This window comes from Tympanuchus pallidicinctus, unplaced genomic scaffold (genome assembly GCF_026119805.1).
Source record: "Tympanuchus pallidicinctus isolate F22 unplaced genomic scaffold, pur_lepc_1.0 scaffold26, whole genome shotgun sequence".
NCBI classification, from domain to species: Eukaryota; Metazoa; Chordata; class Aves; order Galliformes; family Phasianidae; genus Tympanuchus; species Tympanuchus pallidicinctus.
The window spans coordinates 8594559-8621249 of record NW_026294743.1 but is presented as its reverse complement, the minus strand read 5'-3'; the positions used below and the strand labels follow the sequence as shown (position 1 = coordinate 8621249).

The 26691-nt window shown below is 38.7% G+C and overlaps 1 protein-coding gene across 3 annotated transcripts in view; it reads left to right on the top strand.

Moving 5' to 3' along the window:
* The window catches only part of PALLD (palladin, cytoskeletal associated protein), a 177389-nt gene that overhangs the window by 36182 nt on the left and 114516 nt on the right, over nt 1-26691 (top strand). For all 3 annotated transcript variants that reach the window (XM_052690142.1, XM_052690141.1, XM_052690144.1), the window contains exons 3-5: nt 22585-22763; nt 25400-25466; nt 26089-26194. In XM_052690142.1, coding sequence (XP_052546102.1) covers nt 22585-22763; nt 25400-25466; nt 26089-26194 — 352 coding nt within the window. The remainder of the gene's footprint in view (nt 1-22584; nt 22764-25399; nt 25467-26088; nt 26195-26691) is intronic.

The window sequence follows — 26691 nt, the reverse complement described above, 5'->3', positions numbered from 1 at the left end:
TCACTTGTTTGGGTTTGGGGTGCGTGTACGTATCCCCACACAGGAAACAAACTGACCGAAATGAGACGTAGTAACTGATTTGGAGAGGAACAGTTATTAAAATTCTTCTTGGGTGTATGAGCCTTTGGGGAATTCCTGCTGTCATCAAAGTGAAAGAGATCTGTATTCAACAGCTTTCCTACATTTGATCGACTTTCAGATTTAAGTTTAAATGAGGAGAATTTTTACTGATATACTTATGACAAAATGATGCATTTCTATCAGTTTATGTTAAAATGCAGCAATATGACATTGGGAAAATGAAACCAATCTGCATGCATACTGTCAGCATGATGCAGAAACTGACTTTGGGGACATCCTGGTTGAAGCTGTAGCTTGTAGAAGCTTCACTTTCACAGGCACCGAGTTTGAGAAGCTTGTGATTTCTTTGAACTTTCACTTGAGGAATGATACTAATTGTGACTTGCATTGTGTGGAAGAAATCTCACTAATTATCACGTTCTGAGATGTTTGAACATACCCCTTGATATGCATAACCTACGTGGCTGTTTCTTATACCTTGTACTTGCGCATCTCTACTGCTTATGTGTAAGTGAGAAAATTGTTTGTAAACAGCAGTGTTAGAGACTTCTCTTAAGTAGTGTTGTGCATATTCTTTTATCTTTCTATGCAGAAAGCTTTGAAGTAATGAGAGCATTTTTTTTTTTTTTTTAACTTCCTCTGATTTAGATCATATTTGTTCTAAGGGTTTATTCAAGTATATTTGTCAGGGGAAAATATATTTCTCTCAAGTAACGTGCTTATTCCTCGAAGAGGGGGCTTTGGAAATTCAGAGTTAAATCTTCCAAAAATGTCTAAGTATTCTTTAGCCCCTTTGAAAATGAAATTTTTACGTCAAAATAATTTCAGAGGAAAAAACAAAATCCTTCCTAAGCACCTACCTCAGAAGTACTTCCCCTTGTTACATGAAAACACATCTCAAGAAGTAATGAGGATTATGGAGATCAGAAGAAATCATAATCAGAAGGGGCTGTACAGATACATTAAGAAACAAACTTTTAAATTGTTCCTAATCAAAGGTGAGCTCAGAATAGATCATTAACTTATGTAGATACTAAACTAAGGTACTCAGATACTAAAAAGGAATTACTTGAGTAATATATACAGACTGACCTCAGCTTTCCACCTTTTTCACCACTCTTGCTTCTTTTATTAGATTATAGTTCTGGTCATGAGAGTGCTCCCTACATTTAAACACCCTGTGACCTTTACTGATGAATGTCAAATTTACATATGCTATATTGGGAACACATTTGTGCGTCCAAAGTACAAGACTCTGAATTTATAAAGTGGCCCATTTTACCAGAGCTTGTGTCTAGGAAGTCATCAGAATAAGTGAGTAAAATTGAATTTTTTGCCCTTATATATGGTTGTTATTTTATACTGCACTAATATTCTGGGGAGAGAAAAAGTAGAAATAGAGTTACAGAGTTTTTCTTTATGGAAACAGTCATGGAGAGTAATCTCTCTGGATAGACCCTATGAGATAGCAATAAGAGAAGACCTTGCTTTACAGAGGCTACCAGGATTGACGTGAGTTACAACACTTTGATCGCAATTGAGCAGTCTGTGAAATCTGGATTGTGTTTTGCTTGTTGTGGTTTCTGATCCATGCTTCCAATGCTTTAGAAAGTCCTGTAGTCACTTGGTCCAAGGAACAATCAATTTATGATGGCTTTTCTTACTAGACAAAGCACTACTCTCACTCGTCTCACTTCTATATATAATGAAAAGTATCTTTCAGTGAAAGAAATCACAATACGTATTTACCTCCTTATTTTTGTTTCTAATCTAAGATTGGCGATAACTGAAAAGCAAACTGAAATCTGAGAAATGTTCATCCGAAATTGAAACTTTCAGCTGTAATGTTTGTAATGAATAAAATAAGGCGTTTCTTTAGCAGATGTACAGATGCCATCATTTTCTTAACCACAGTAGGATCACAGTATATTTGAGGAAAATATCAGTATTAGTGGAATGTGTTTTTTGCAACATGAAGAATAAAGTACTTTGGAATTTACACAACAACAAGTCGTTCTAGATATTTTTCTGCTGCATGCTGTCTGTGTGGGTTTCTGACAGTAACAGGAACCTAATGCCTATCATAGTAATGCCTAATTTGATGGACGGAGTTGTGCAATACCGTTTACTGAAGTACTCAGTTGATTTTATTTCACTTGAGTTATTGTTTGTCTGAGTTTGAAATTCTCCAGAAAACTTTGGTGTTATTGGGTCTCTGGTAATGACAGCAAGGCAGAGGCAAGTGCGTGACTGCTTCACAGTACTTTTTCATTTGCTTGCTATTTCGTGTTTACGTTGTAATTTTATACTTGCTCTGAATTCGTGTTCTTCCAGGCTGTTGTTATTCCATTAGTAGTCAGCGGAACGAACTCAAATGTCTGGACCAAGGTTTTGGACTAACATCTTTCTTCTGGAGACTCAATTGCAATGAAACAAGATATGGGCCTATTGTAGTCCACTCAAAGCAGATGGTTTTTTCATGTTAAAACTCTAATTAGCCAGGTCAGCAAATTCAGTGCAGCTGAAGTTCAAGATGGGATGAGGTGTGCGCTAAAAGCCCTCAGGTGATCTTATCTGTTCTTGATCTTCCATTGCATGTAAAGTTTGTCAAGTTGAATTTGGGCTGGCGAATCTTGATACAGGAAAGGAAGCCAAGTTTTGTAATGCGTACCAGGGAGTAGAAGTACCAAGAGAAAAGTACATTACAGTAGGGCTCAGGGAACCTCCTGATACAGAACTAGGATTTACTGTAACTTTTTATGGCCTTAAAATATATTGAAATTCGTTCTCTAGTGAATATGCAGGAAGGCAAACTAAATCATCATAACTTCCTTTCATTCCAGATGGTTTCTCTAGGCTTCTGAGGCTTAACTTTGACATAGAGTGTATTTGTAATTTTAAAATTTATCCTAACAATTCTTTTTGCTATTAGCTTTGGAAAAGCACTATAGTTTCTTTAACGAAGGTGGAGTGTAGGCAGGATTATTATACGGGTTCTAGGAAACCTAAGCTCCTTAGCCAGAGCTCCAGTCATTTTACTAACAGGTTAAAAAAAAAGACTCTGGATAAGTAAGTCTCAATGTCTGTTAACTGATCTATGCTGTCTTGTGCATTAAGGAACAAAGTCTTGTGTAAACAGGTGGCTCTTCTAATCTATCCTTGTCAAAGCTGGCATACTACAGTTCAATTTCCAGTTCCTCCTTTCCCACTTTTACTTCTGCTGCTGAAATTCATTGTTGAAAGTGACCTGCATGCCTATTCTGAAGCACTAGTACCATATTGCTGAGCTCAGTAACTTCGGTTCAATTATTCTATGAGATGAAATTAAATCCAAGACTGCTTTGTCTTTTCTTCATATTGTCAAGCTTTAATTAACCCTTTCAGAAATAATGCTAATCGCTTCTGAGGAAGTGGTGTGATAAAAATATAGACTGTTATGCTTGTAACATCTCAAGAACACCTGCTTGAGGTTAAAGCCCTACCTGATGGAGTAATGGTTCTCCAGAAATAGTAAGTAATCACAGAGATTGTTTCTAGACAGATTGTTTGAGTGGTTCTCAAATTAACGTGACATAGTGCAGATTAAATGAACCAACTGGAGAAATATGAGGCATCACTAATGACTTTTCTTTCCTATATTTTTTTTTCACTTAAGATGACCGCTTTTAAGATTGTAAAAGCCCAGAATTATTATTGGAACCCATATTCTAAAGCTTTTTACTGCTGATAATAGATTATATGGCTGTAGATTGCTGATTAAACAGGAAAGAACAACTCGTTGTTTGTTCGGTGGTGCCTTCTTTCTTTTTCTTTAATTGACATGGCTTTCTTTTGCTTCCTATTGTGAAGTTGATTTTTTTTTTCTTTCTTTTGATGAAATACTTGCCTGACTGTGGAATTCATTTATAAGAAACAACTGATGAAAAAGTAGGGGAAAATTAAACAATATAGAGATATGATGCAGAAATAGAGTTATAATTATACTGTAAATTCCCTGTATTTTATTTTTAAGCAATCACCATGAAGCAGTATCTAGAAAAACCTAGGTCTGGAATTTATGAACTTCTGTAAAGGCAAATGCAATACTGCTTTTTTTTTCCTAACAGATGAAATTCTACAGTAATCAGCTTCTTTCACTCTGGTTTACAAACAAATGAAGACATATGGTGTGAAATGCACTTTGGCTTCAGTATCATGCATGCTACTAAATCATCCTTGTGATGTGCCCTCTTAATCATGGAACAGCTGAGTTACAGTTTAATAGCACAACCAAATGACTCGCAAGTGACACTGGAGTATTTTCTTTACCCACACTTGAGATCAGAATCTTAGAGGTACTCACCATACATGTGATAAGAGGACAGAATTAGGGGAGAGGGATCGCCACATTACTTCCTTCATGTTATTTTTGGATATGACTAGCATTCCCTCCCCTTATACACACCCCCTTTTTTCCCAGCCCCCACCTCTTGCTTGCATTACAAGCTCATACAACCGCTCTCACGTACACGAAGCAAAAGCGAGAGAGCAACAGCTGGACTGAAGCCACAGGACTTAAACTCTGCTCCCTCACTGCCAGCAGGCTTTGTTCTTTGGAATCACTCAGAACTGGGGAGAACGTCTTCATTGCTGACTGCGAGTGGCTGGAATTTTTGGCAACTCAGCTCTCTATTAATTTTTTCTGTGCTCTTGTGCAAACTAGGCTGATTTTAGAGCAGCGAAGCAAAGAGCTGGGAGTAGTCAAGAAATAAAGAATCCAGAGACGCTCAGCCATCACCTTCCTTGTGGGGGGTAGGGGTCCCTCTGTGCCACCACGGTAAGTGCCAGCATTAAACATGTGTAAAGATGCAAGAAAGAAAGTAGTTGTTTTACTACGGCAGGGGAGGGGAAAGAAGTGCGTGAATCATTCACACTGGGTGTCTGCAGTTACAGCGGTGTCGGAGCAGTGCCTAGCAGGAAGCTTTTCCTCATTGCTCATTTTTTGAAAAGCTATGTGAGAATGTATTTATTTTAGCCAAATGCCTGAACACCGGTACAACTGGAAAGCTTTCCAAATTGCTTCAGTATTGGGCTTTCTGCATGTCTGCTTTGTTTTGTATTGCGTAGAACAGAGTGACTTGAACTTGTGGGATAACCCCTTTCTTTTAAGAACAAAGCTGAGCCTGGGCAGTAAAGATTTTCCATCGTGTATGGTACACATAGAACTGAAGTTCAGGGAGGAGAGGGAGTGAAAAAGGATAAAGAGACTTCCTAAGCCTATCTATCTTACAGGGACTGAAAATAGACTTATTTCAAATGACTGGCATTCATTCAGTAGGTCGTCCCTTTGTCGTGTGTCGTCCCCCCCTCTGGCCCCCCTGCCCTTAGGAGCTGAGTGAAACTGATTTTAAAAGCAAAAAGTTTGAGGGCCTTCTGGCTTAGAGCATGAAGTAACAGCTAATGTAGTGTCAAAGAGAAAATGTGCTTGGATAAATGGCTGTCATAGAAAGGACAAGAACTTGCAAAAACAAATCTGGTGCTTTTCCAATAAGCCAAGTGATTTAGCTGTCCTTGATTTATTTAAAAGCTTTCCTACTGCTGTCTTCAAAGTTTGCTAGCAGAATCAATTGCTTTGTAACTACGATAATTTTTTTTATTTTAATTTTCTCTATATTTTGTCTTCCAGAAAAATTTTATAACAGTCAGTACAGCAGCAGGTTAATCCAAATGCCTTGCTTTCAGTAATGCTATCTAGCTGTCAAAGTAAATTCACTTTTCTTTAAAGCTTCTGGTAAACACTGCTATGAGTACACTGTTTAGTCTTGCTGTGTGGGTTATCTTTAAGTGATATATAAGAAACTCTCAAAATCCAAATGTTAAAATATGTAATAAATGTGGGGAAGGGGAGAAGATGAGGTGGTGGAATGTATTTAAGTACATTAAAAATATAAAAATAAACATACACGTGACCGAGGCAATTGACCTGGAAAGATGGAAGCTTTTCTTTCCTTTCTTTTTGCTTAACTCTGGCTCCATTAAGTACTTCAAGTAGTTAATTCCCTATTTTAGAGGAAAGCAGTCCCTTTTCTCTACCGCCTCATTTACCACCGGTTCCTTAGAAACTTGTGGAGGTGAATCAAGTCACATGAAACAGATGCTGAATGTGCAAATGGGTGCTTGTGCAAAGCAGGGGAGTCATTGACAATTACCTACTTGTTCTGGGGTCTGTAACTTGTGGTTGTTTTCCAATTCAGAACCAGGTAACCAATGTTCACCCATTCTGACCTACATACTTGTGTTTAGTGTGGTAATTTGTTTAAAAAAATCTGCTAAATTCTATTTCTTTCAAATAATTGCTCAGTAGTGCTCAGAAGAATAGTTTCCATTGTGTTACAGTATTGGTGAAGCTCAGTACAGATTTCATCTGCTGTGGACTAAGGCATTTCTTTCTATGGCAGTTACTAGCTTTATTTTTGGCAAGTTATTCACTGAACTGGAATTGTGAAGCAGAACTAGCGAAGACTCTTTTTGGGAGCTAAAAATGGAATAGGGTTTTCCAGCACTGGGCTCCCCCCTGCTGATGGCACTACGTCAGGTTTTCTCAGCAGTTGCTTTCATTTTCACAGTTTACTTGGGTGTTATAATGACTTCATTTTTCTATTTTTTTTTTTTCCCCATTGATGTAGTGGAAGAATGTGACATCTTTATGTTGTTTTTCCTGCTTTGATGTGTTAATGCATAGCTTCTACTGACTGTGAGGTTTGGCAGTGAGGGAATTCAGAGATGGGCCTTAACCAAAACCCCTGGATTCTACCATGTCTGCAATATGAGAAGGTTAATATCTGGATCCAAACCTCTTGGCTCTGGTCTATTCCTGTTGTAATTGCACTTCACTTTGGCCACATGTTTCAATTGCTTTTTGTGGTGATTTAAGACACAAAAAAATCTTTCAGGCTGTAGGCAGACTTTAAAAGAGGAAGTGACATTTAAGAATCTTGCAGTTAGTTAAGCAAGGCTTGCTTATTTGCTCCTTAAATTTGACTTTTAGAAGCCCCCAGGGAATCACGTTCCCCTTCCTCTATTATAACTGTAGAAGTAAGTAAGAAGTAAGTTTTGGAACTCCTTCAATGAGCTCCTGAGAAAGCGAAGGTTCTTAGCTCCACCTCACAGGCAGTGTTTATCCAGGTTACTCAAGTACCTCACCGGCTTTGTTTCACCCTAAGTGATCAGTCTGCAAGCTTTTAATGAAGCACCACATAAATTATTATCCGTGCCAAGAGCTGTGGCAGCCCACGTTAAGCAATGCTGCAGTGCTTTGTGAAGGGACGCGCAGATTGTTACTGAAATCACGATTATTCTGCTTTCTTAATTGATCAACTTCTCTGAGTCTGGCTGGCTTAATGAATTCAATGCTTCTCTGAATTCAATTACACATGTCTCTGCCAGCTGCTTGTGGTATCTCTGCTTTAGCAAGAAAAGCTGTTCTGTGGCTGCTTTGGCTCGCTGTGGCTTACAGCTCTGATTTATTAGGCAGTAGTTGCATTTTTTCCTTTTTTCCTTGAATGATTCAATTGTGATGTCACTTTTTTTGTCTTGGCTTTCACCTTTTAAAGCATGTTTGTGTTGTTTTTTGTTGGTTATTTTTTTTGCTGCAGACAATTCTTGTAACACTAGGGAAGTGGGAGATGTCCCAGCGCAGCTCTGTCTACCCCAGCACATTCCAGGGCCACCGAATCATTTGTGGTGAGAGTGATTCAGATCTGGTTAGGATGATTTAAAGGAGAGGTTATAGGCATACTGCAGTTCTGCATTTACGAACATAACAGGGAGTTTTTTACTGCCTGATTGAGACCACATGGCTCCAACTTAGACTTTTTTTTAACGTGGAAATTGTTGGCTGAATGTACTCAAACAGTTTTTTTTCTTAATTGCCTGGAGGCTAAGACTTGGGATCAAGGCTTTCAATGGTAAGGTCAGGGTTAAAACAGTTTATAGTGTTCCTTGGACTAAAAGGAGAGATGGCTTCTTTGAATATTTTGCATAGAATACAAACATGCCTCTCTCCTATGTTACAGCAAATGTACCCCAGGAATTCTTTCGAACGTTACAGGGACCTGATTTGAAAGAAGCAGGGAGAAGGACAGAAATGAGGGAAGATACCTGTCATAGGTCACACTAAATGTGTTCTGTTCCAAATATTTATGGAAGGCATGAAAATAAAAATGAGAGACAATGATCTTTTTGATTGTGTGTGGCCATGAGCCAGCAGTGTACCCTTGTGGCCAAAAAGGCCAATGGCTTACTTGGGTGCATTAAAAAGAGCGTGGCCAGCAGGTCGAAGGAGGTGATCCTCCCCCTCTACTCTGCCCTGGTGAGGCCTCATCTGGAGCACTGCATCCAGTTCTGGGCTCCCCAGTACAAAAAAGACAGGGATCTCTTGGAAAGAGTCCAGCGGAGGGCCACGAAGATGGTGAAGGGCCTGGAGCATCTCTCCTATGAGGAAAGGCTGAGTGAACTGGGTCTGTTCAGCCTTGAGAAAAGAAGACTGAGAGGGGACCTGATCCAGGTCTATAAATATCTAAGGTGTGGGGGGCAGAATGGCGAGGCCGGACTCTTTTCAGTGGTGAGTGGAGACAGGACAAGGGGAAACGGCTGGAAACTGCAGCATAGGAAGTTCTGCACAAATGTGCACAAGAACTTCTTTACAGTGAGGTGACGGAGCACTGGAACAGGCTGCCCAGGGAGGTGGTGGAGTCTCCTTCTCTGGAGATGTTCAAGACCTGCCTGGATGCCGACCTGTGCGACCTGCTGTAGGGAACCTGCTTTGGCAGGGGGTTGGACTCGATCTCTGGAGGTCCCTTCCAACCCCTACGATCCTGTGATCCTGTGATCCTGTGATCCTGTGATCCTGTGATCCTGTGATCCTGTGATCCTGTGATCCTGTGATCCTGTGATCCTGTGATCCTGTGATCCTGTGATCCTGTGATCCTGTGATCCTGTGATCCTGTGATCCTGTGATCCTGTGATCCTGTGATCCTGTGATCCTGTGATTCTTTACTTGTTCTCAAAGCCATCATTTTGGACTGCTCTGAAAAGGAACTAGACACTTAATGTACTTGCACGTATGTCCAAAATAACATAATTTAGTTTTCCATTCATTCGAAATCATGACATGTATAAAACACCAGAGATGATTTGGAAGAAAAAATGCTTTTGTTGTGGCTACGGATAGCCTGAATTAAACATACCAGTCTTGCTTACATTCCTAAAACAAACAAACAAAAAAGAAGGCATAAACCACCAAGACCTTTTCTATGTCTTAATTCCAAAATTCCCATTCTGAGGATATAGATATCTTAAGGAAAATTCTGACATAATGAATTTTACTAAGTGGCTTTAGTGTAATTATTTAAGGTAAAATGTGTCCACCTTCTAAATGGTGAGACTGTAACATCTACATTGGTGTACCTCACACCATTGCACTCTTAGGCGTGTTATTTATTTGCAATGCCCTCATTGCCTTGTATTTCCCCCAGTGCTCTTTTCTGTTAGGTCCCATCAGGTGATGCTTAGCACTTCATACAAGGCTTTCCTTGCCCAAGGAGACCCTCTGACAGAATGCTATTGCTTTCAAGCTCCTGTGTTCAGTGCTGCCTGCCTTCTGAGGCACTGCAATGTTCCAGCATCTGCCTGCTGCACTCTGCCAATGGAGTCGCTGCTGTTCTGAGTCTTTGCACGTTTCCTATAACTGTGACTGTTACAAATCTCTGTAGGATCTGACTTCGAGATGATGAATGAATTTTTTTATACTGACGCTTGATAATTGAGAAGTTTCTAATTTGAAACAATAGTATTGTTAACATAAAAAAGAAAACTTTTCTCTGGTTGTAAAATGAAGTAAATATAAAAAGGATTTCTTAAGTAGTCTAGGAACAGTATGCAACTTTTACTCTGCAAGAGCAAATGCGATAAAGAATTACAAGATTTTTGCTGTGTTTAGGTACTGGGGTAGTAAATTTAGCTGGCTGAGAGGGGAGGAAGACTATAACCCTTCATACAGTTGTGTACTTCCTTTTGAACTAGTTTCTTAATGTGACTTTTCTCTAGTTTCCACGTGTGCTTCTTTGTTAAGTTAAAAAAAAAAAAAGGGGAAAAACTGAAGGGGGGGAGAGGGAGGGGGAAGAAGAAAAGCCAGCATTAACCTTGAACCCATGTTGACAAATCCCTGCATTGGTAATTTCTGCCTTACGTCAACTGCAATATAAATGTTTGAAAGTAATTTATGAATAATAGATTCACCTTGATAAGAGGTGAAATTGGTCCCTGATGTGTTACTGTGTTCTTCCTGTGTTCCGTTATACTGTATTAATGCACGTGGAAGTCATATAAATGAACTTGAATTGTTTATAGACCTGACAATTATAGCAAAGGTAAAACAATGCAGCTTTTATACCAGAGAAAAAAGAGACTCAAAAAAAAACCCCAAACAAAAAAAAGGAGAGCACCTCAGTGAGAAGCTGGGAGGGTGGAACAGAGCTGGGCAATGTTTCAAGGTCAGCATTGATAGAGCTGCTAAGAGTTAGCAGGTAAGGATGTGTAACTTGTCTTTTTTGCCAAACGTATGACTACTTGAATGTGTTTTCTGACTGTAGGGCAATCATAAGCAAAATAGATCCCCTCTCTTTCTAGAGTTTTTTTTAAACACTGAAGAGAAGCATAATGGAAAAGGGCTGGAAACAAGGGTCAAGGAATTTTAGGATTTACTTGGGCCACAGAAAGCATATGTAAATATTAGACATTGCAGTCAAGTGTGCACCTTTAAGGCAGACTCGAGCACTGCCCACCAATGTGTTGGATTCCTGTGGAATTTTCAGTTTTCCAGTAAAAGCAGCTTTTGATACTATTGTTATTTCATTTTCCTTAACGGTGGTGAAAAATACATGTTATGCTTTGAAATGTGGCTGGCTGGGCCAGTGCGTGTCGGTATATGGGAGAAATGTTGGATGCGAGGAAAGTACGGTGCAAGGAGGCCATGGCCATAGCAGCCCACAGAGCGACTGAAGCTCATGACATGTATGTGTGTGCTTCTGAATTGTCACTTGTGGCAGCTGGCAGCCGTGGATATCCATCTAGAAGGATGGAAACCAAAGTGTTAAGTGAGAGCTATGCTGCATCTTGCAGCTTGTGACGGTGCTTTAACTGTACACAGTAAATGCTGAATAGGCAGTATCAGTTAATCACTGTTAATTAGGTAAATGGGATGCTTAGGATACCTAGTCCTCAGGTCTGGTTTAGATAATAAATGTTGTCTTCCCTGTAGTAGTCTTGTATGTTTTAAAGTGCACAGTAACTCAGGGGTTAACCTTAATGACAAGTATCTGTCTGCCCAGTAAAGCCAGTAAGTCGGTCATGTCTTGCCTGTGCTTTGTATTTTCTGTAAGAGGATGCTGTGCATAAGGAAGGTTGCTGAGGAAATGGTGGCATAGGTTTTGCTGCTCTGGGAGAACCGTGGCTCCAAAGACAGCTTTCCTTCCCCACCCTTTCCTTCCTCTCATCTGCTGTCTCAACTAGTCCCTTTCATTTGGCTCACGCTGGATTTACCCTAGGACTCCCCAGATGTTATTTGCAAAGTTATGAGTCCTGCTTTAGCTCCTGATGGGTGACTTTTTGCTGTGTCTCTCACTGTACCTACCTCTGAGATGGAATATAAGGAAATAGCATATCCAAGGGAAGTACAGTTCGCAAGATGACAGCTGCCACATACAGGTTAAGCCTTCTTTTCACCAGGAACTGTGAAAAACGTGTTTTTGCTAATAATACATTATGTATCAGTGATCAGTATTGCTGATGTACTTCTTTTTGCTAGTTAATGTTGGAAACTTTAGTTCAGAAAGTTGCTGGTTTCAGTCCAGACCAGTAGGCTTAGAAATTGTTTATGTTACAGATGCAAGTTTGCTAAGTGTCAGAACTGATCTGGCTCATCTGGATACTCCTCTGTTATTGAGAAGATAGCTGATATTTAGGTTATGATGTAATACAATTATATGTGTGACCTCAGCTCTGGCTTTAAAAATGTCCTCTTCTCAATTTCTCCTTAAATAGTTTTCTCACAGTTCCAGTTGGCATTATATAAAGCAAGCAGTCAGTGCCATTGAATCTGAATTACATATTAAAGAATGCATTAATTATAGCAGGAGTTGGCTGTTCAGATGAAGAGTAGCTTATTTAAGAATTATTGCATCCGTAAGTTGAAGACTAAATTTGACAAAAACATTAACCTGTGCAAAGTGCAAATTAGCTGCATTTTTGCTGCGTCTTTACTAGGTAGCTCCTGTTGACGTATGGGTTGGCAAGCAAATGTGAAAACAACATATAAGTTCAATATATATTGAACGCGAAAAAACATTAGATAAAGTTTTTAGACTAAAACTGAATTGGAATAATCAGAATTTATTCTTCTGCTCACTGTTTCAGACCTTACTAGTGAAAAGCATTCAAAGTGAAAAACTGTCACAACAGCAGAATGGTATTTGTGTACAGAGTTCTGGTTTTGTTTGTGAACAACAATAAAAAGAAGTTTGAAATTATTGATTTAAAACAAAAACCAAGCGCTGGAGTGGAAGTAGTTACTATTGATGTATTTTTTAAAATAAAATACACCAAGACATTGGCATTATTGTTCTTTCTGCAATTTAGTTTGTGTATGTTGTTAGATATGTCACACAAGCCCTCAAAAAACGCTTTTATTTTCCCAAATAGTTCTGAGGGTGCTTGAATGAGGACTTTGTTTAAAGGCTTAGTGATCATCAAAGCTTTGATCTCCTAACAGAAATTATTGCACTGGTCTCCAAGTCACATGCCCCTAACTTCAGCCAAACCATCTGTTCTAATTACATGATTGCTGCTTTTGTTATCTGTAAATACATGAAACAGATTCAGTCGTGCTTTAGCTGCGTAGTTACAATCAAGATACGGGTAAATACATCAGTGTTCTCTTCTGCCTTCATTCATTAATGTATAATGTTCTGCATGAATTATCATCCACGTTCCTGCAACGGTCTGGGAATACAGATCATGATAATCTTGAAGGTTTCAGTCCTCATAGTTTCCCTGGTTGGCACCCGAGACCTGCTGTTACTGCAGGTGGTGCTCAGTGAGAGCTGAGGTGCTGTTCTGTGCTGTTCTGCAGGACGGTGCCCATCTCAGTAGCCTGAGTCTCACTGAGTGGCTGCTGTCAGGCTTCATGCAAGGCGTTGACAAAACTGCTGACAGCTTTCTTCCTTTGATCTCAACTGCTGCGTTACTGACCTGACTCACACAAATTGTTTTATCTTTCAATCAACCAAGTGTATTTACTGTCCCTAGCTTGGAATTACGTACCACAAAGAGGGTGTTGAAGGTAGGAACAGCACTCGTATAAAACAGTTTGGTATTTAATCTGATACAGTTTAGCTAATGTTCCAGATGAAAATAAAAAGGCTTACCTATTCAGCTGCAATAATGCAGGTAATTCTTTAGGGGTCACTTAATGGTGCAGTTAAAAAGCACAGAGGCTGCATTACGTGTCATAGTTGATACAGTAATTTTCTACCTTTCATAACTGCTGCAAAGTTTTGGCCACACCTGAAGGTAAACCTGCAAATGCCACCGTTGCCATTTGCATTTTCAGACTACATACACTGGATGAAGGTTTCTTTTTGTCTTATTGTTGACCTGCAAACTGTTACCATGTCCTTGTTCACAGTTTTTGCTGTTGCTGTTCTTTTTATTTTTTTTCCCCCTTTTTTCTCCTTTCTGTGAAATAGAATGATTGATCTAAAATTTTTCTTGGCTTCTTTTTAACTATGATGGTTTTGAGAAGTATTACTGCTTCTTGTAAAGACTACATGGCTAGACATGAACTCGCCACTAAGTAACTCGCCACAATCCTATTAAATGCCATGTACCTCATGTATAGAATTTAAACTGTGTAAATGCAATTTCACCCTCTTTCTCTACTCTCTTTACTTCTTAACTCTTTGCAGTCCTTCCCTTGAAGTCCAAAATATTACCTTGGAAGATTATTAGCCCTGGCTGTTATGTAAGAGGTTCCCTTCGGCTTGTGGCAGAGTAACTACGGAATGATAGTTGCAAATCCTTTCCTGTTCAAAGAAGTGTACAAAGAGCAGAGTAGCAGTTACAAACAATATGCATTCCATTTTAGTTAGACACGTAATTGTGTTAATCCTACAAGCCTCAACAGTTCTTTGGGACTGAAAAATGTTCAGTATTGTACTTGTGATTGTTCAGTATTTAGTCTTTCTAACCTCCTGTAACTGCTTCTAATTTTCTTTCTGTTCTTCTCAAGTTCTTCTCATATTGAGTAAACGAGTGTTGATGCTTTTACTTGATGTAAATCCAGGTCTGCATAATCCAATAGATGGCATGTGCTATGTACATGAAGTTAGCTATGGTTATTTGACATGCAATCTGAAGACTTAGGTACGTAGCTGCCATCAGCTTTAAGGGAAGTTGTCTACACCAAACCCTTCCTCATAACAAGCGAAGAGACCCCTAAGAATTAAGCTCCAATATTTCTCTGTCTTGCAATGCTTTGTAATAATATACATCAGCCTATTCATTCCAAGCTGTAGATTTTTCGAGGAGTGAGCAGTAATTTCATGGCTAATCTCCAGTCGTGCAAGGTCAGAATTAGTTCTTATTCTAGAGACCTAATGATTGTGTGGAAGGTGGTCTTACACTGCAAAAACACTTGAGCCATCATTTCAGAGACAGCACTTAATCTCACAAGCCACCTGATGTGAATTTTAGTAACTCAAAAACTAAGGCTTTGTTTCTAAGCCTCTGTCCTCCATGTCCTCCATGTGCTAATGCATGTCGTACGCTTTGAAAGCAGTTCCACCTGCAATGATGCCCATTTCCTGAGGTGAGTTGTAAACTAAAGCAGTACCCATACAAATCAACCTCTGTCAGGCGGAAGGTTGTATAATAGATCCTCCATAAACCTGATGATCTCCAAAGCAAAACAATGCCAATGAACTGCCTAACAAAGGCATAAGGGTGGGATATTTTTACATGAAATATTGCTAACCACTCGCTCTACAGTAAGTTAGAACTGAAGAAAATGACTGCTATAAAGAGTCTCATTAAATTTCCTGCAGTACCGTAGTACTTACCTGATACCTTACTTGCCCAGGGAGGTGGTGGAGTCACCGAGCCTGGGGGTGTTCAAGGAAAGGCTGGATGTTGTGTTGAGGGACATGGTTTAGTGGGAGCTATTGGGAATAGGTAAACGGTTGGACTGGGTGAGCTTTTAGGTCTTTTCCAACCTTGGTGATTCTATGATTCTATGATGCATGCAGGAGTTCTCAAAAATGTCTCTTACAGCTAAAACCCGGAGAACATTCTTAACTTAAATTTTCTAAAAATCACGCCTGTTTTTAATGTCTACATGATTACCTTCCTTTTCAAACACGCCTTCATGCTTTTCTTTCACTTACAGAAACAGAGAAGAAATTGAGTTTCTATGCACGGAAATAATAATGTATAATTGGTTACTAATTTGCACATTACTTTTTCTCTTTCTTGATCTGATGATTAACCACATCCAGGATGAACTGAATTGTCTGTCCACGTCTATTTGTCAGTTTAATACTGCTGCTTTGCCTGAAAGCAGAAAAGAAAGTTCTGTGTGAGCTTTCTGAAACTGTGTGACATATGTCTGATACCTACAGCTGGTCAGTGCCTTTGTCTTAGTTTTAAAAAAGAAAAATAACCATGCAGTTAAGATCAAGAGTAATACATCCCTTTGTGTGTTGGTGATGGAGAGAAATAAGCAAAAAAGATCAGTCTTGTAGGCAAAGGATGGAGGTAAGATCTAATGTGGGGTAGGCCTCCAACTTTGCCTTTCAGAAATGAAAAAGGTTGTTTAGCAGACATGCAGTAATTTCCTACATGAAGGCTGACAGCAGCCTATGCTGCTGTTTGTTTTTTAGAAGTTGCTATATAGGCATAAGATATTTGTTCACTATGATTGTAAAAGAAAACCTACAGACTTCTTCTTAATATTGACTACTTTTATTTGCCTGTTAAAGGAAGATTGTCTCTGTGCTCTGTTCTTACTGAATAATTGAAGTTGTGCACATACCTCGGTTGTGCATGATCAAGCAGGATTACTTGAAGTATAGTGTCTCTTTTGGATGCTGTTAAATGCTTTTGTGAAATACTGTTTGTCCCAATGCTTGAGACCCATGAACAGTAAGAATTGCTTCCCTTGATTCTTTGCCTTTACAATACTTCAAAGGCACTTGAAAATCAAGTTGCTAGGTACTTTTCATTGCTTCTCTATTAGATTTTTAAATATTTTGCATTATAATCAGTTAAAAAAAGAAAAAAAGTAACATATCCAGTTTTTGTAAAAGCTACTCCTGCAAGAAGTGAGTAGTCTGTAGTGAAAAATACCACAGCCTCTTGCTCAGCCTGCAATGACAAATGTTTATTAATCACAAATAGTTTTGGGTAACGTATCCAAATAATTTGTACATAGATAGTATCTTTCCCCATGTGTGATAAATTCTCTCCTTTTTCTATAAAGAAAAGTGTTAAACTTGTCCATGATAGGCACAGAATGTAATTTAATTTTGTTTTTTGAATCTCCCCACTTTTTCCTTTACATAGCAGTGTGCTGTTACCACATCACATCTTGCCTATCTTCTCTGCATTGATAAGAATGCAGTCTTAACTCAGACATCCAATTTTACTCAGGTTTTTTTTTTTACTGAATTAGAATGGTTCTGTACCATTTAACTCATATTTCTCTGTAGTTTTCCATAGCAGAGTCAAATCAAATTAATTATGTTTTAAATTAAGTTTTATCTATTTAAATTACTGGTTGTAGTTCTCCCACACCAAAGCCCCATCTCATAGACTTCAATAGGGAAGGAAATGTATAATCCAAGCAGGTCTGTAACCATTCCCTTGAAAGTAAAACGTCCCCAAGCCAAGGACCAAAACAAATGAAGAATTTTCAAGGGATGCAGTCCTAGTTATAAATACTTTTACTGATTTAATTTATATTCAAGTATGCACAATTGTTTTGACTAGGTTGCTCAGTTAAAAATAGCTTGTAAAAATAGCAGAAAGGCCTTAGGAAGTAGGAGGTTTGCCAGATGGGGTGAATTGGACTGAGTTTAGTAATTTCAGAATCGTTTATGTGGGGAGCAATCATTTACATTCTGCATGAAAATAGCTTAGCAGTACCAGGTCTGAAATGAGTGGCCCTGAGTGAGAAATGCAAAATAAGGAAAAATAGCAAGCAAAACTATTGGGAAGACAGTAACTTAAAATCCTTCTGATTTTTGGATCGTAAGAAAAAAAATGTTTTATTTAGGCTTGGTCTAAGTTAAGCAAGTTAACTAGAATTGTGAATCTTGCTTTCCTTCCTATAGGGTACAGTTTCTACTCTTTTTAGCACCGCTGTTGTATTTTCTTCCGTAACTCAATTATTTGTTCAATTAACAACTTATAGCACAAACATATTTTAAAAACACTGTAAAACTCAACAATAAAAGCTACAGACAGAGTCTCTGCTGTTACGTCTTGTCTGGACCTTGTCTGGTCAAATCTCAAACTAAGCTCACCAAAGTCACCAGCCAAAATAATGAATGAAGGATAGCAGAATCCTTGTGACACAGGTGAAGCTAATGGAGACTGAGAACTTCCACAAACAGGGAGGAAAATAATTTCTTAATGCCAGGCTGTTGGCTGCTCTTCTTGGGAGATTTGTAGCCCGTGGCCCAGCTGGTCACACCGGTACTTTCTCTCTTACCCTCTCTCTGCATCCTTGGAGGAAGGGTGGTGGAAAGCTTGACTTCAGAGAAAGCAAAATTAACTTGTAAGAAATGGCAGGCTGCAATATTGAAAAGTGTCTTGGAAATGTGGCCATTTTTGGTGTAATTTCCTATTTTATATGTTTCTGAGAAGACAGTATTGGTCCCTAGGTATCTAATCATTCAGTTTTCTCAGCTGTACTTGAAGTCCTCATTAAAATTAAAGCTTGGAGAACACTGTGCAATACCTGAAGAATCAGTTAGATTCTGAATAAGTAACAGACCTGTTTATTATACTAATTTTTAATAATTGGCATCTGTGGCTTATAGTATGTAGGGCCATTTCTTAAACTACTTTACAGTGCATTCAAGCACAGCACCAGCTTTTTGTGTCTGTATTCAGATCTTCAAAGATTACCAAGTGTGAATGTTTCAAATATGTGCACTGTTATTAGTTATTCATGCATTGGCTGTACAAATAATGGAATTACATGTAAGGCTTGGAAATACTGCTTTACATATAGAGCAGAAAATGAGCTGTGTGGAAATAGCAAGCCTTAGAAATAATCACGGTACGCACTGGACTCTAAACCTTATGTGGCAAATTTGATTACATGTTTCACAGAATTATAGGGGTTGAATGGGACCTTGGGGATGTTCTAGTTGAACCCTTTGCTAATGCAGGTTCCCTGGAGCAGGTTGCATAGGAAAGTGTCCAGGTGAGTTTTGAATACCTCCTGGTAATGAAACTCCACAAGCTCTCTGGGCAGCCTGTCCCAGCACTCTGCCATTCTCAAGGTGAAGCTCTTCCTCGTGTTTGTATGGAGCTTCCCAAATTGCAGTTTTTGCTTGTTGCTCCTTGTTCTGTCGGTGTGCGCTACTGAAATGAGTCTGGCTAGTAAAATAATTGGACTCTTACATAGTGATATTTGACAGTCTGGAAGTTTGGAGGACTCCACTTGAATGGAGAAAATAGGAGTTAAACAGTGTAGTGATGGAAACATTACCATTCACCATTCAGTATTGGAATGTTTATGTATTTCGTTTTAGCTTTTTTTGCTGGACATGCTAAACACCACTGATATAAACTTTGTAATTTGCAACTTATCCCTCTCAATTTTTTCTAGTGGTCAGAGTTCCCTCCTATTATTCCTCCCTAAGGCTATATCGTAAAGTTTCTCTTGAGCTGCCATTTTAAATTAACTGTTAAGAGTTTGCAGAAAGGAAAACTTCTCTGTTCCTCTGTGACTTTCAAAAAACACAAGTTCCAACAGATTATGCATTAGAGAAAACCCTGAGCTGTTTTTCTTAGGGCCCTGGTGTTCACTCAGTCAGTGTTCTGTTCAACTCTGTTTATGTTTTGTTCATAGTCATTACAATCCCAGATACACATGTTTGTATGTATTTCCGTACATGGAGAGTTGTGAAGGCATAAGGAAAAGAAGACTGAAAACAAAAGGTGTGCTATATAAATTGCTGCTTGATGTTGTGTGCATGAACTGCCACCCACCTGGCATCTAGATTTCTTTGGTTTGCTATCCTTGATTTGCTGTCATACAATAGCATAGATAGTGGAAAGGCAAAGTAGGCCTTGGAGAAGGAAAAACAAGTATTTCAAGCGTTGTTCACCTACTGCCAAAATGCCTCCCATTTGCTTCCTTGGAGAACTGACTTTCTAGTCGACTGATCGTGTCTCAGTGCGTGCCTTAAGTACTTAATTGCTATCATTTTAACGTCTGGTAAATACAGCGTAGTTGAAAAGTAAAATTTGCAGAAAAGGAAAGGTGGCGAGCAGTACAGTGGAAATGCAGGCAGGAAGAGAAATTGAGAGAAGAGAATGAAGAAGAAAGGAGTAAGGAACAGAGAAATTAAGTATTATTTGAAATTCACTAATATTTAGTGACAGAACATTCTGTTCACATTACTTCCATTTGATATTTTTGCCTTTCTCTGGCATTATTACAATATTTACTACTATTTTTCAAGACTATTTCTCTTCGCAGTATTTCATGGAGGCTTGTGTGGCCTACAGGAGCAAACTCAGGATGCAAGCTTGAGTTCTTAATCTAAGAACTGATGTATATACATGTATGTAAAACATATGCATTGTTTCTATCTGCACACTTTATTTAGCACTGAGTACCCACAACAAAGGGATTGGGAAAAAGAGTAAATGATTTTTTTATCCAGAGCATGTGATACATCTTTAACTCCATGTCCTCTATAGAGAGAAACATCTTACTTGTAAAGCATCTGCAGTGGATTTGTTCCTCTGTTACTTCTGGTGTCTTCTGGTTTTGGTATGAATTGGGGCTTTTGGCTTTTTGAAAGCATTATTGTTGCCCTTTCACACCTAGACAGTAATTCTTTTATCCCTGCAAGGCTCAGCAGACTGCAATAGACTGCATGTAAGTTAATGCTGTGCTAGTTAGCATGAGCTTGGAATTTCAAGTGACTGCTTTTCTGCATCTAGCCATCAGTCCTACAGGTTGCTCCGGCACAGTCTTCCATTGGTAGGGATTTGTTGATTGCTTTGGTGATCCCTTTCCTTAAGGAGAGAATGCTCCCAAGAGTTGATTTTGAGTACTTTTCAGTTTAAAGGAGCAGAAAATCTTAACTTGGCTAATCTGTGCATAATGGCAATAGGGCTGATGGAGCCTCTCACTAGGCCTGTGTTTTTTAATGCCCCATACTGCTTAGAGATGAGAATGTAAAAATCAGTCAGTAATTGGCTAGGAAATGCTTCATGTAGTTTTTAGTTCATTCATAAGCCTTGTTGAACTGAAATGACAACTAGCGAGTTATTGCAGGATTGAGTATGTTTTGTTTGCTTAATTTTCATGTAATCTCTATGAAATCCCCATCAATTAATCTTATCCTGTACAATTAGAAAAGCAGATAAAACATAATAGAATATAATTAAATCTGTTCCAATATTCCGTGGCGTTGCCCGTCATGAATGTGAATTGTTCTTCCCACGGTAAACAGCGTAGCCAAACGTCAGGCCTGTTTCCCAATTCATCAAGCATCACCTTAATGAGGGCTGAGAAAGCTTTGTGTTGAGCTGCATAGTTCTGTGTTTGTCTCATGACAGCCAGCACGTCATGTAGCACGTCGGGACTCGCTGCCAGTGCTGTCACTGGTGTGATGCAATGGGTCTCAGTCTTGAGAGCTGAAGTGTAGCTCCCACTGCTCAAGGCTGACTGTGTGCATGCAAAGAGCAAGGAGTGGTGTAGAACTCGTCCTCCTAAGAAAACAGTTTGCTTACTGAACATCATCTGGCAAAAATACGTACATCACCTTTTCACTTTAGGCTTAAGTGCTTATCACAGTTTCTTATACATTCTGTAAGCACAGAATTTGGGAAGTAGTGGAAAGCCTTTACAAGTTGCATGAAACCAAGATGGGACTGATCTGCGAAAATAATTAAGCTGGAGGAGAGGTTTTTCTTTGCAGGATGTTTCTGGAAAGGAAAGAAAAATAGAACTAATGGTTAAGCGGAGCCTCGTATTACAGACTCGTCTGTGATTGTCTAGAAATTGAATTAAGCTCTCTCCTGTGCATATCGTTTAAAATGCAGAGGCTGCCCAGAGGTTAGGGCTCCGATGGTCTGCTGAGCAGAAATAGTAGCAGAGGTCCTCACACCAGGAGGAGGGAGGACTCGTGACAAATAGAGGAAAGGAGGGGAAGAGGGGGAAGAGAAATGTTAATTTTGGCAGTGGAGCTGACAGAATAAATTTGTCTCCAAGCCCAACAGTTGTAAAAGTAGGCCAGAGGGGTCTACTGAGTAAACAAATGGAAGTTTGTTAGTTCCTTGCAAAAAAGATACTTTTGTGCACTTTACGGGCACAACAGAAGACAGAAAAGGAACTTACTGGGCTTTTAATTACGGAAGAGAATTACATATGGTTTTACTGCCACTACTAATATATTCTTTAGCCTTCAGGAATAACAGGTTGTTGATAAACATGGAGGGCTTGAGCCATTCAAGGGAACTGTTTTACGTGCCGGTACCTCCTGGGCAGCAGGGAAGGACTTGGTCTTAGACAGCGTGCCCTGCCAAATGTTTCATCGGCCCAACCTGAATACAAGAGGCTGTGCTTTACATAGCAATAGCTTACCCTAGGTTAATAGGCACTGTTGTTGGGGAGTAACTTTTTTGATAAAGGAACACATGCTGACTGTATATGTATGTGTGTATCACAGGCTACAACAACAGCTTACGCTCCTGTTCTGAGGCAGGACTTTGAAATTCAGCAATACAGGAACCACCGGATAACGTTAGATCAAGTGGATGTGATCTAAAGAAAAAAATCAAACACCTTGTGTGGAGAATCAGCAAGTTTTAGGAAGAAGGAAAGTTTACTCGAAATGGGTTAGACTGTGCTCAAATCAAGCCAGCACGTAAGATATGGAGAAAGCATTAAGACTACGTGTATAGAACAGGGAATAGATTTAATTTTTAGGTGTGTACAGTTTTCTCCAAATAAGAAACGTCTCACTGCCTCTTTAAGAAATTTTATGCCACCAAGTTATTTCTTTGCAAATGCCATTAAACACTTCAAAGCACAATGTGCTGCTTTCAACAGCATTTTAGTTTTTTGCAGCAGCTGAAATATCTTCTTGTGTGATGAGCCTGAACCAGTATTTAATGTCCTTTTTCTCCTTTGCCTTTCTAAATGTGTGTGGGCTACAGATGGTTCTGTGAAGGGAAAGAGCTCCAGAACTCCCCTGACATTCAAATCCATTCTGGAAGTGGAGGACTTCATTCACTAATTATAGCAGAAGCCTTTGAAGACGATACAGGGCGCTATACTTGTCTGGCTTCAAATTCCCTCGGTTCAGATAGTACGTCAGCTGAAATATTCATTGAAGGTAAGAGGGGAAAAGAAGAGGTTCTTGACTCAGACACGAAAGATAACTAAGCTGAAGTTCACTTTTAGTTCTTATTTGCTCAGTAATAATTGTATGGTGTTCCTCAGCTCCCTTTCAAAGCAGTATATTCTGACAATGGCACTGTATTAATTCTGATGTTTGAGTGGATATTCCAGGGTTCACTGGCTGGATTGCTGTTTATTTGAGGCAAAAAGAAGATCAAAAATGGAAAAGGAGGGACAAGTAGAGCTTTTTGTGAGCAGGTTTTAAGGAGCTCCTGCAAGTAAGAACTTAACTGCTTCTACTGATTTTCAGAATAGCAGTAATTCCTGTGACATTTCTCAACCTCCTTCCAGTGCAATTAAAGGTGACTGTTCCAAATAAGTCCTCCTCAGTCATGGGCAAACTGCTTTAATTCTTCATATTTTACACCCTAACTTTAAGTCATATTGTATGTAAGTCACTCATACTAGTTTTGTCCACAATCAACTGACTGTATTTTATATGTGGTAGAATTAACTACAAAAGCACATTAATTGCATAAGTCCTATTTTTACTTCAGTGAATTTATCCTTCAAGCACCTCAGTAAGATCTTTTCTTTACTGGTTTTGGAACTCTTGAACATGCATTTAGTAATTAGTTGAAAACAAATTAATACAACGAATACTTGTAAATGAGAATAATATTATAGTAAAATATTTAAATTTATCTCGATTAACAAAGCAATTATTTTTTCACCGTAATTTAGCTGAATCATAGCAAAGAGCATTATTTATAAGGTTTCTCTTGTAATATTTTCTATGCTCAAATCTGTGTTGTTGGGATGTAACAGCAAAATCACCAAGACCTTTTCTGGATTTTATGGGTTCTGTAAGGTTTTCCTTTGCAGAAGGGAGTATGATTGCAGAAATACTCAGATGAAGTACAAATTTACAATTCTACAGGAAGTTATAACAGTAGAAGCAGCACTGAAAACAGATAGAAAGGGAAATACAGCAAGTAAGACTTCATTTTCTGAGGTTTTGGCTAAGTTTTACCTTGTGCAATTTCTGTCTTGAAGTTTTATAACATTACCTTTCAAAGACAGAATTAAACAAGCCATTATGCTCCTCCCTTACCATCTTTAAGGAAAGCAGATGGCCATGCTAACATTGCTTTGTACATTAACGATCTTGATGACAATGGTGTCTCACACCTTCTTCTGTATATCAAGCCTAGCCATGCAAGACGTTTTTATCCTTCACTCATGAGAAATATTTACACGTAGACCCACTTTACTCACCTGACATTGCTTCTCTTTTCTTACCCTTTTGTGCCACTTACAGCTTTGACTTTTGTAGCCCATACTTAGTAAATAAATAGGGTTCTTGAATCCCTGAGTTCAAGTTCTGTCTCACTCTAAGTCAATCTATGCAATACTGTGTATGCTGAATGTTTTTTCTCCATGATCTGTAATAGAAATTCAGCTATGGATATATGTACAAATCCTTAGAGGAACTATCCACACTGCATAAATATCTAGAATAACTATTGCTTACAGAGCCAGTAGGTATTATAAAAAATGAAGACAGTGGGGAAAATACTTTCCCATCTTTTCTTCAATTGGGTTCAGGGTATTTCCAAATACATACATTATACCAAATTTGCACTGGGAAGATACATTACTATGTAAGTGTCATGTGTAGATTGATAGAAATAGTCTGAAATGTGGAAATAGTGGGTAGCAAGTTTAGTCTGGAAATGCATTCCTACACTGAGTGCTCTTAATTATGATTGAAGATTTATTATCTGTATGTAAGACGTGTTTCACTGAGATTGAAGTTTTAACATTGAAGTAAATACATTTATATGTTTCCAGTAGAACAGTAGTCATCAGCAATTTTTTTGTCATACTTGCTTCAGTACAGAGGAATAAAGCTAAGATCCTAGGAGGGCCATGAAGATAATCAGAGGGCTGGAGCACTTCCTTTACAAAGGCAAGCAGGAGAGCTGGCCTCGTTCAGCCTTGAGAAGAAGAGGCTGCAAGGAGACTTAATTGCAGCCTTCCACTATTGAAAAGGGGATTATAAGCAAGAAAGGAATCAACTTTTACAAAGGTAGACAGTGGTAGGAGAGGGGGGAATGGTTTTAAGCTCAAGGAGGGAAGGTTCAGATTGGATGTCAGGGGGCAGTTCTATTCTATGAAAGTGGGGAAGTGCTGGAACAGCTGCCCAGAGAGGCTGTGGATGCCCTGTCCATCCCTGGAGGTGTTCAAGGCCAGGTTGGATGGGGCCCTGGGCAGCCTGGCCTGGTATGAAATGTGGAGGTTGGTGGCCCTGCGTGTGTCGGGATTGGAGCTTCATTTTCCTTGAGGTCCCTTCCAACCCTGGCCATTCTAAGATTATATGAAAGCAGTTTGAAATTAAATGGGCATGGACATGATTTTTGATAACTGTCTAAACCATGTAGTTACAGTGTCTTAGCAGATAGGCTACTGCTGATTTTCATATTAGAGGAAATTCTCAACACTTGGGATGTCTTACAGTCTATATTACAAGTCACTTAAAGCGTAATGCAGAAGTAGCAAAGTTTTTCCTTAGGAATTTGAACTTAAAAGATACCAGTAAAAGATTAATGAATATGCTTTCTTTTCCAGGTGCCAGTTCCACAGATTCGGAGAGTGAAAGCTTAATTTTCAAATCAAAATCTGGAGCTATGCCACAGTAAGTGGGTGAAATAGAAGTAATGATATTCAAATTTTCTTAATGAGGCACCCTGGAAAATCTTTAGCAGTTTTGGAATTGAATAAGCATCTCGGATGTATCTGTGTATGTCTTGTCCTTGTCTCTTCTCCTTCTTTCATGTGATATAAATGTGCAGCGTATAGATTTAATTAATGTGCTTATCCCTACTTAACAATACTTTAGTAGTTATCAACTTGTCATATTTAGGAGTAACTTTTGGTTAGTCAAATCTTTGTTTGTAATTTCCTAGCCATGCGCTTCCAGAAAAATATGCAGTCATCTGGAATATACGCGCATATTTAGAGAGACAGAGTTTGGCTCTTATAAGACTACTATTTACTAGGCTAGGCAAGCATAAATTAGTCCAAGATTGCACTCCAGTCAAGCCTCCTCCCCAGTTGAGCTTTCTGCTTTTAACGGTATGTATAATGGTTTTATAGCCAAAATGAAAACGTAAGATGGTTATGCAGGTATGAGCATGTAAGGAACACCAGTTGAGTAAAAATACTGAAGGTATGGAAAGTACAAGGTGGCCTATTAGTTGCAAATGAACATATTCTGATTTAATGTTTTATAAACTGTTGTAATTGTTCTTTCTTAGGGCCCAAAAGAAAACCACCTCTGTTTCCCTGACAATAGGATCTTCTTCACCAAAGTCTGGAGTCACCACAGCTGTAATTCAGCCCATCTCTGTGCCCAGTCAGCAGGTATTTCCATTTTTAAGTTAGTATAAGTATTTTAAAATTCATTCCAAAATGTTGAAGTCCTGAAAAACTTTGTCATTTGAGGCATTATATTAATGGACTAGAAGCTTATGTTGTTAAGAATGATGACTTGAAAAATTAGGTGGTTGTCTAGTAAATGAAGTGTGACAGTAAATATACATACAGATTCTTACAGTGTGTATTTCCTCAGCATGTGAGCAGTTGACATCATGACAATAAAAATTACAGAGGATATTGCTTAACAGCAACTTGTTCTAACTCTACAAGAATGTAATTTTGTTAAATTAAGTGCTACTATCGTTTCTCTGTTCATTTTACTTGATAAGAGGTAAATATAGAAAATCATTATTCTTTAGTTTATAGCAAGTTCTAAAGATGCTGTGGGTGACTTAGAGTTTACATATCATGAAATGCAAACAAAAAATCTCTTAAGTTGTACATGGTAAATGACTTTCCCTTTGTTTCATCTGGATAAATTG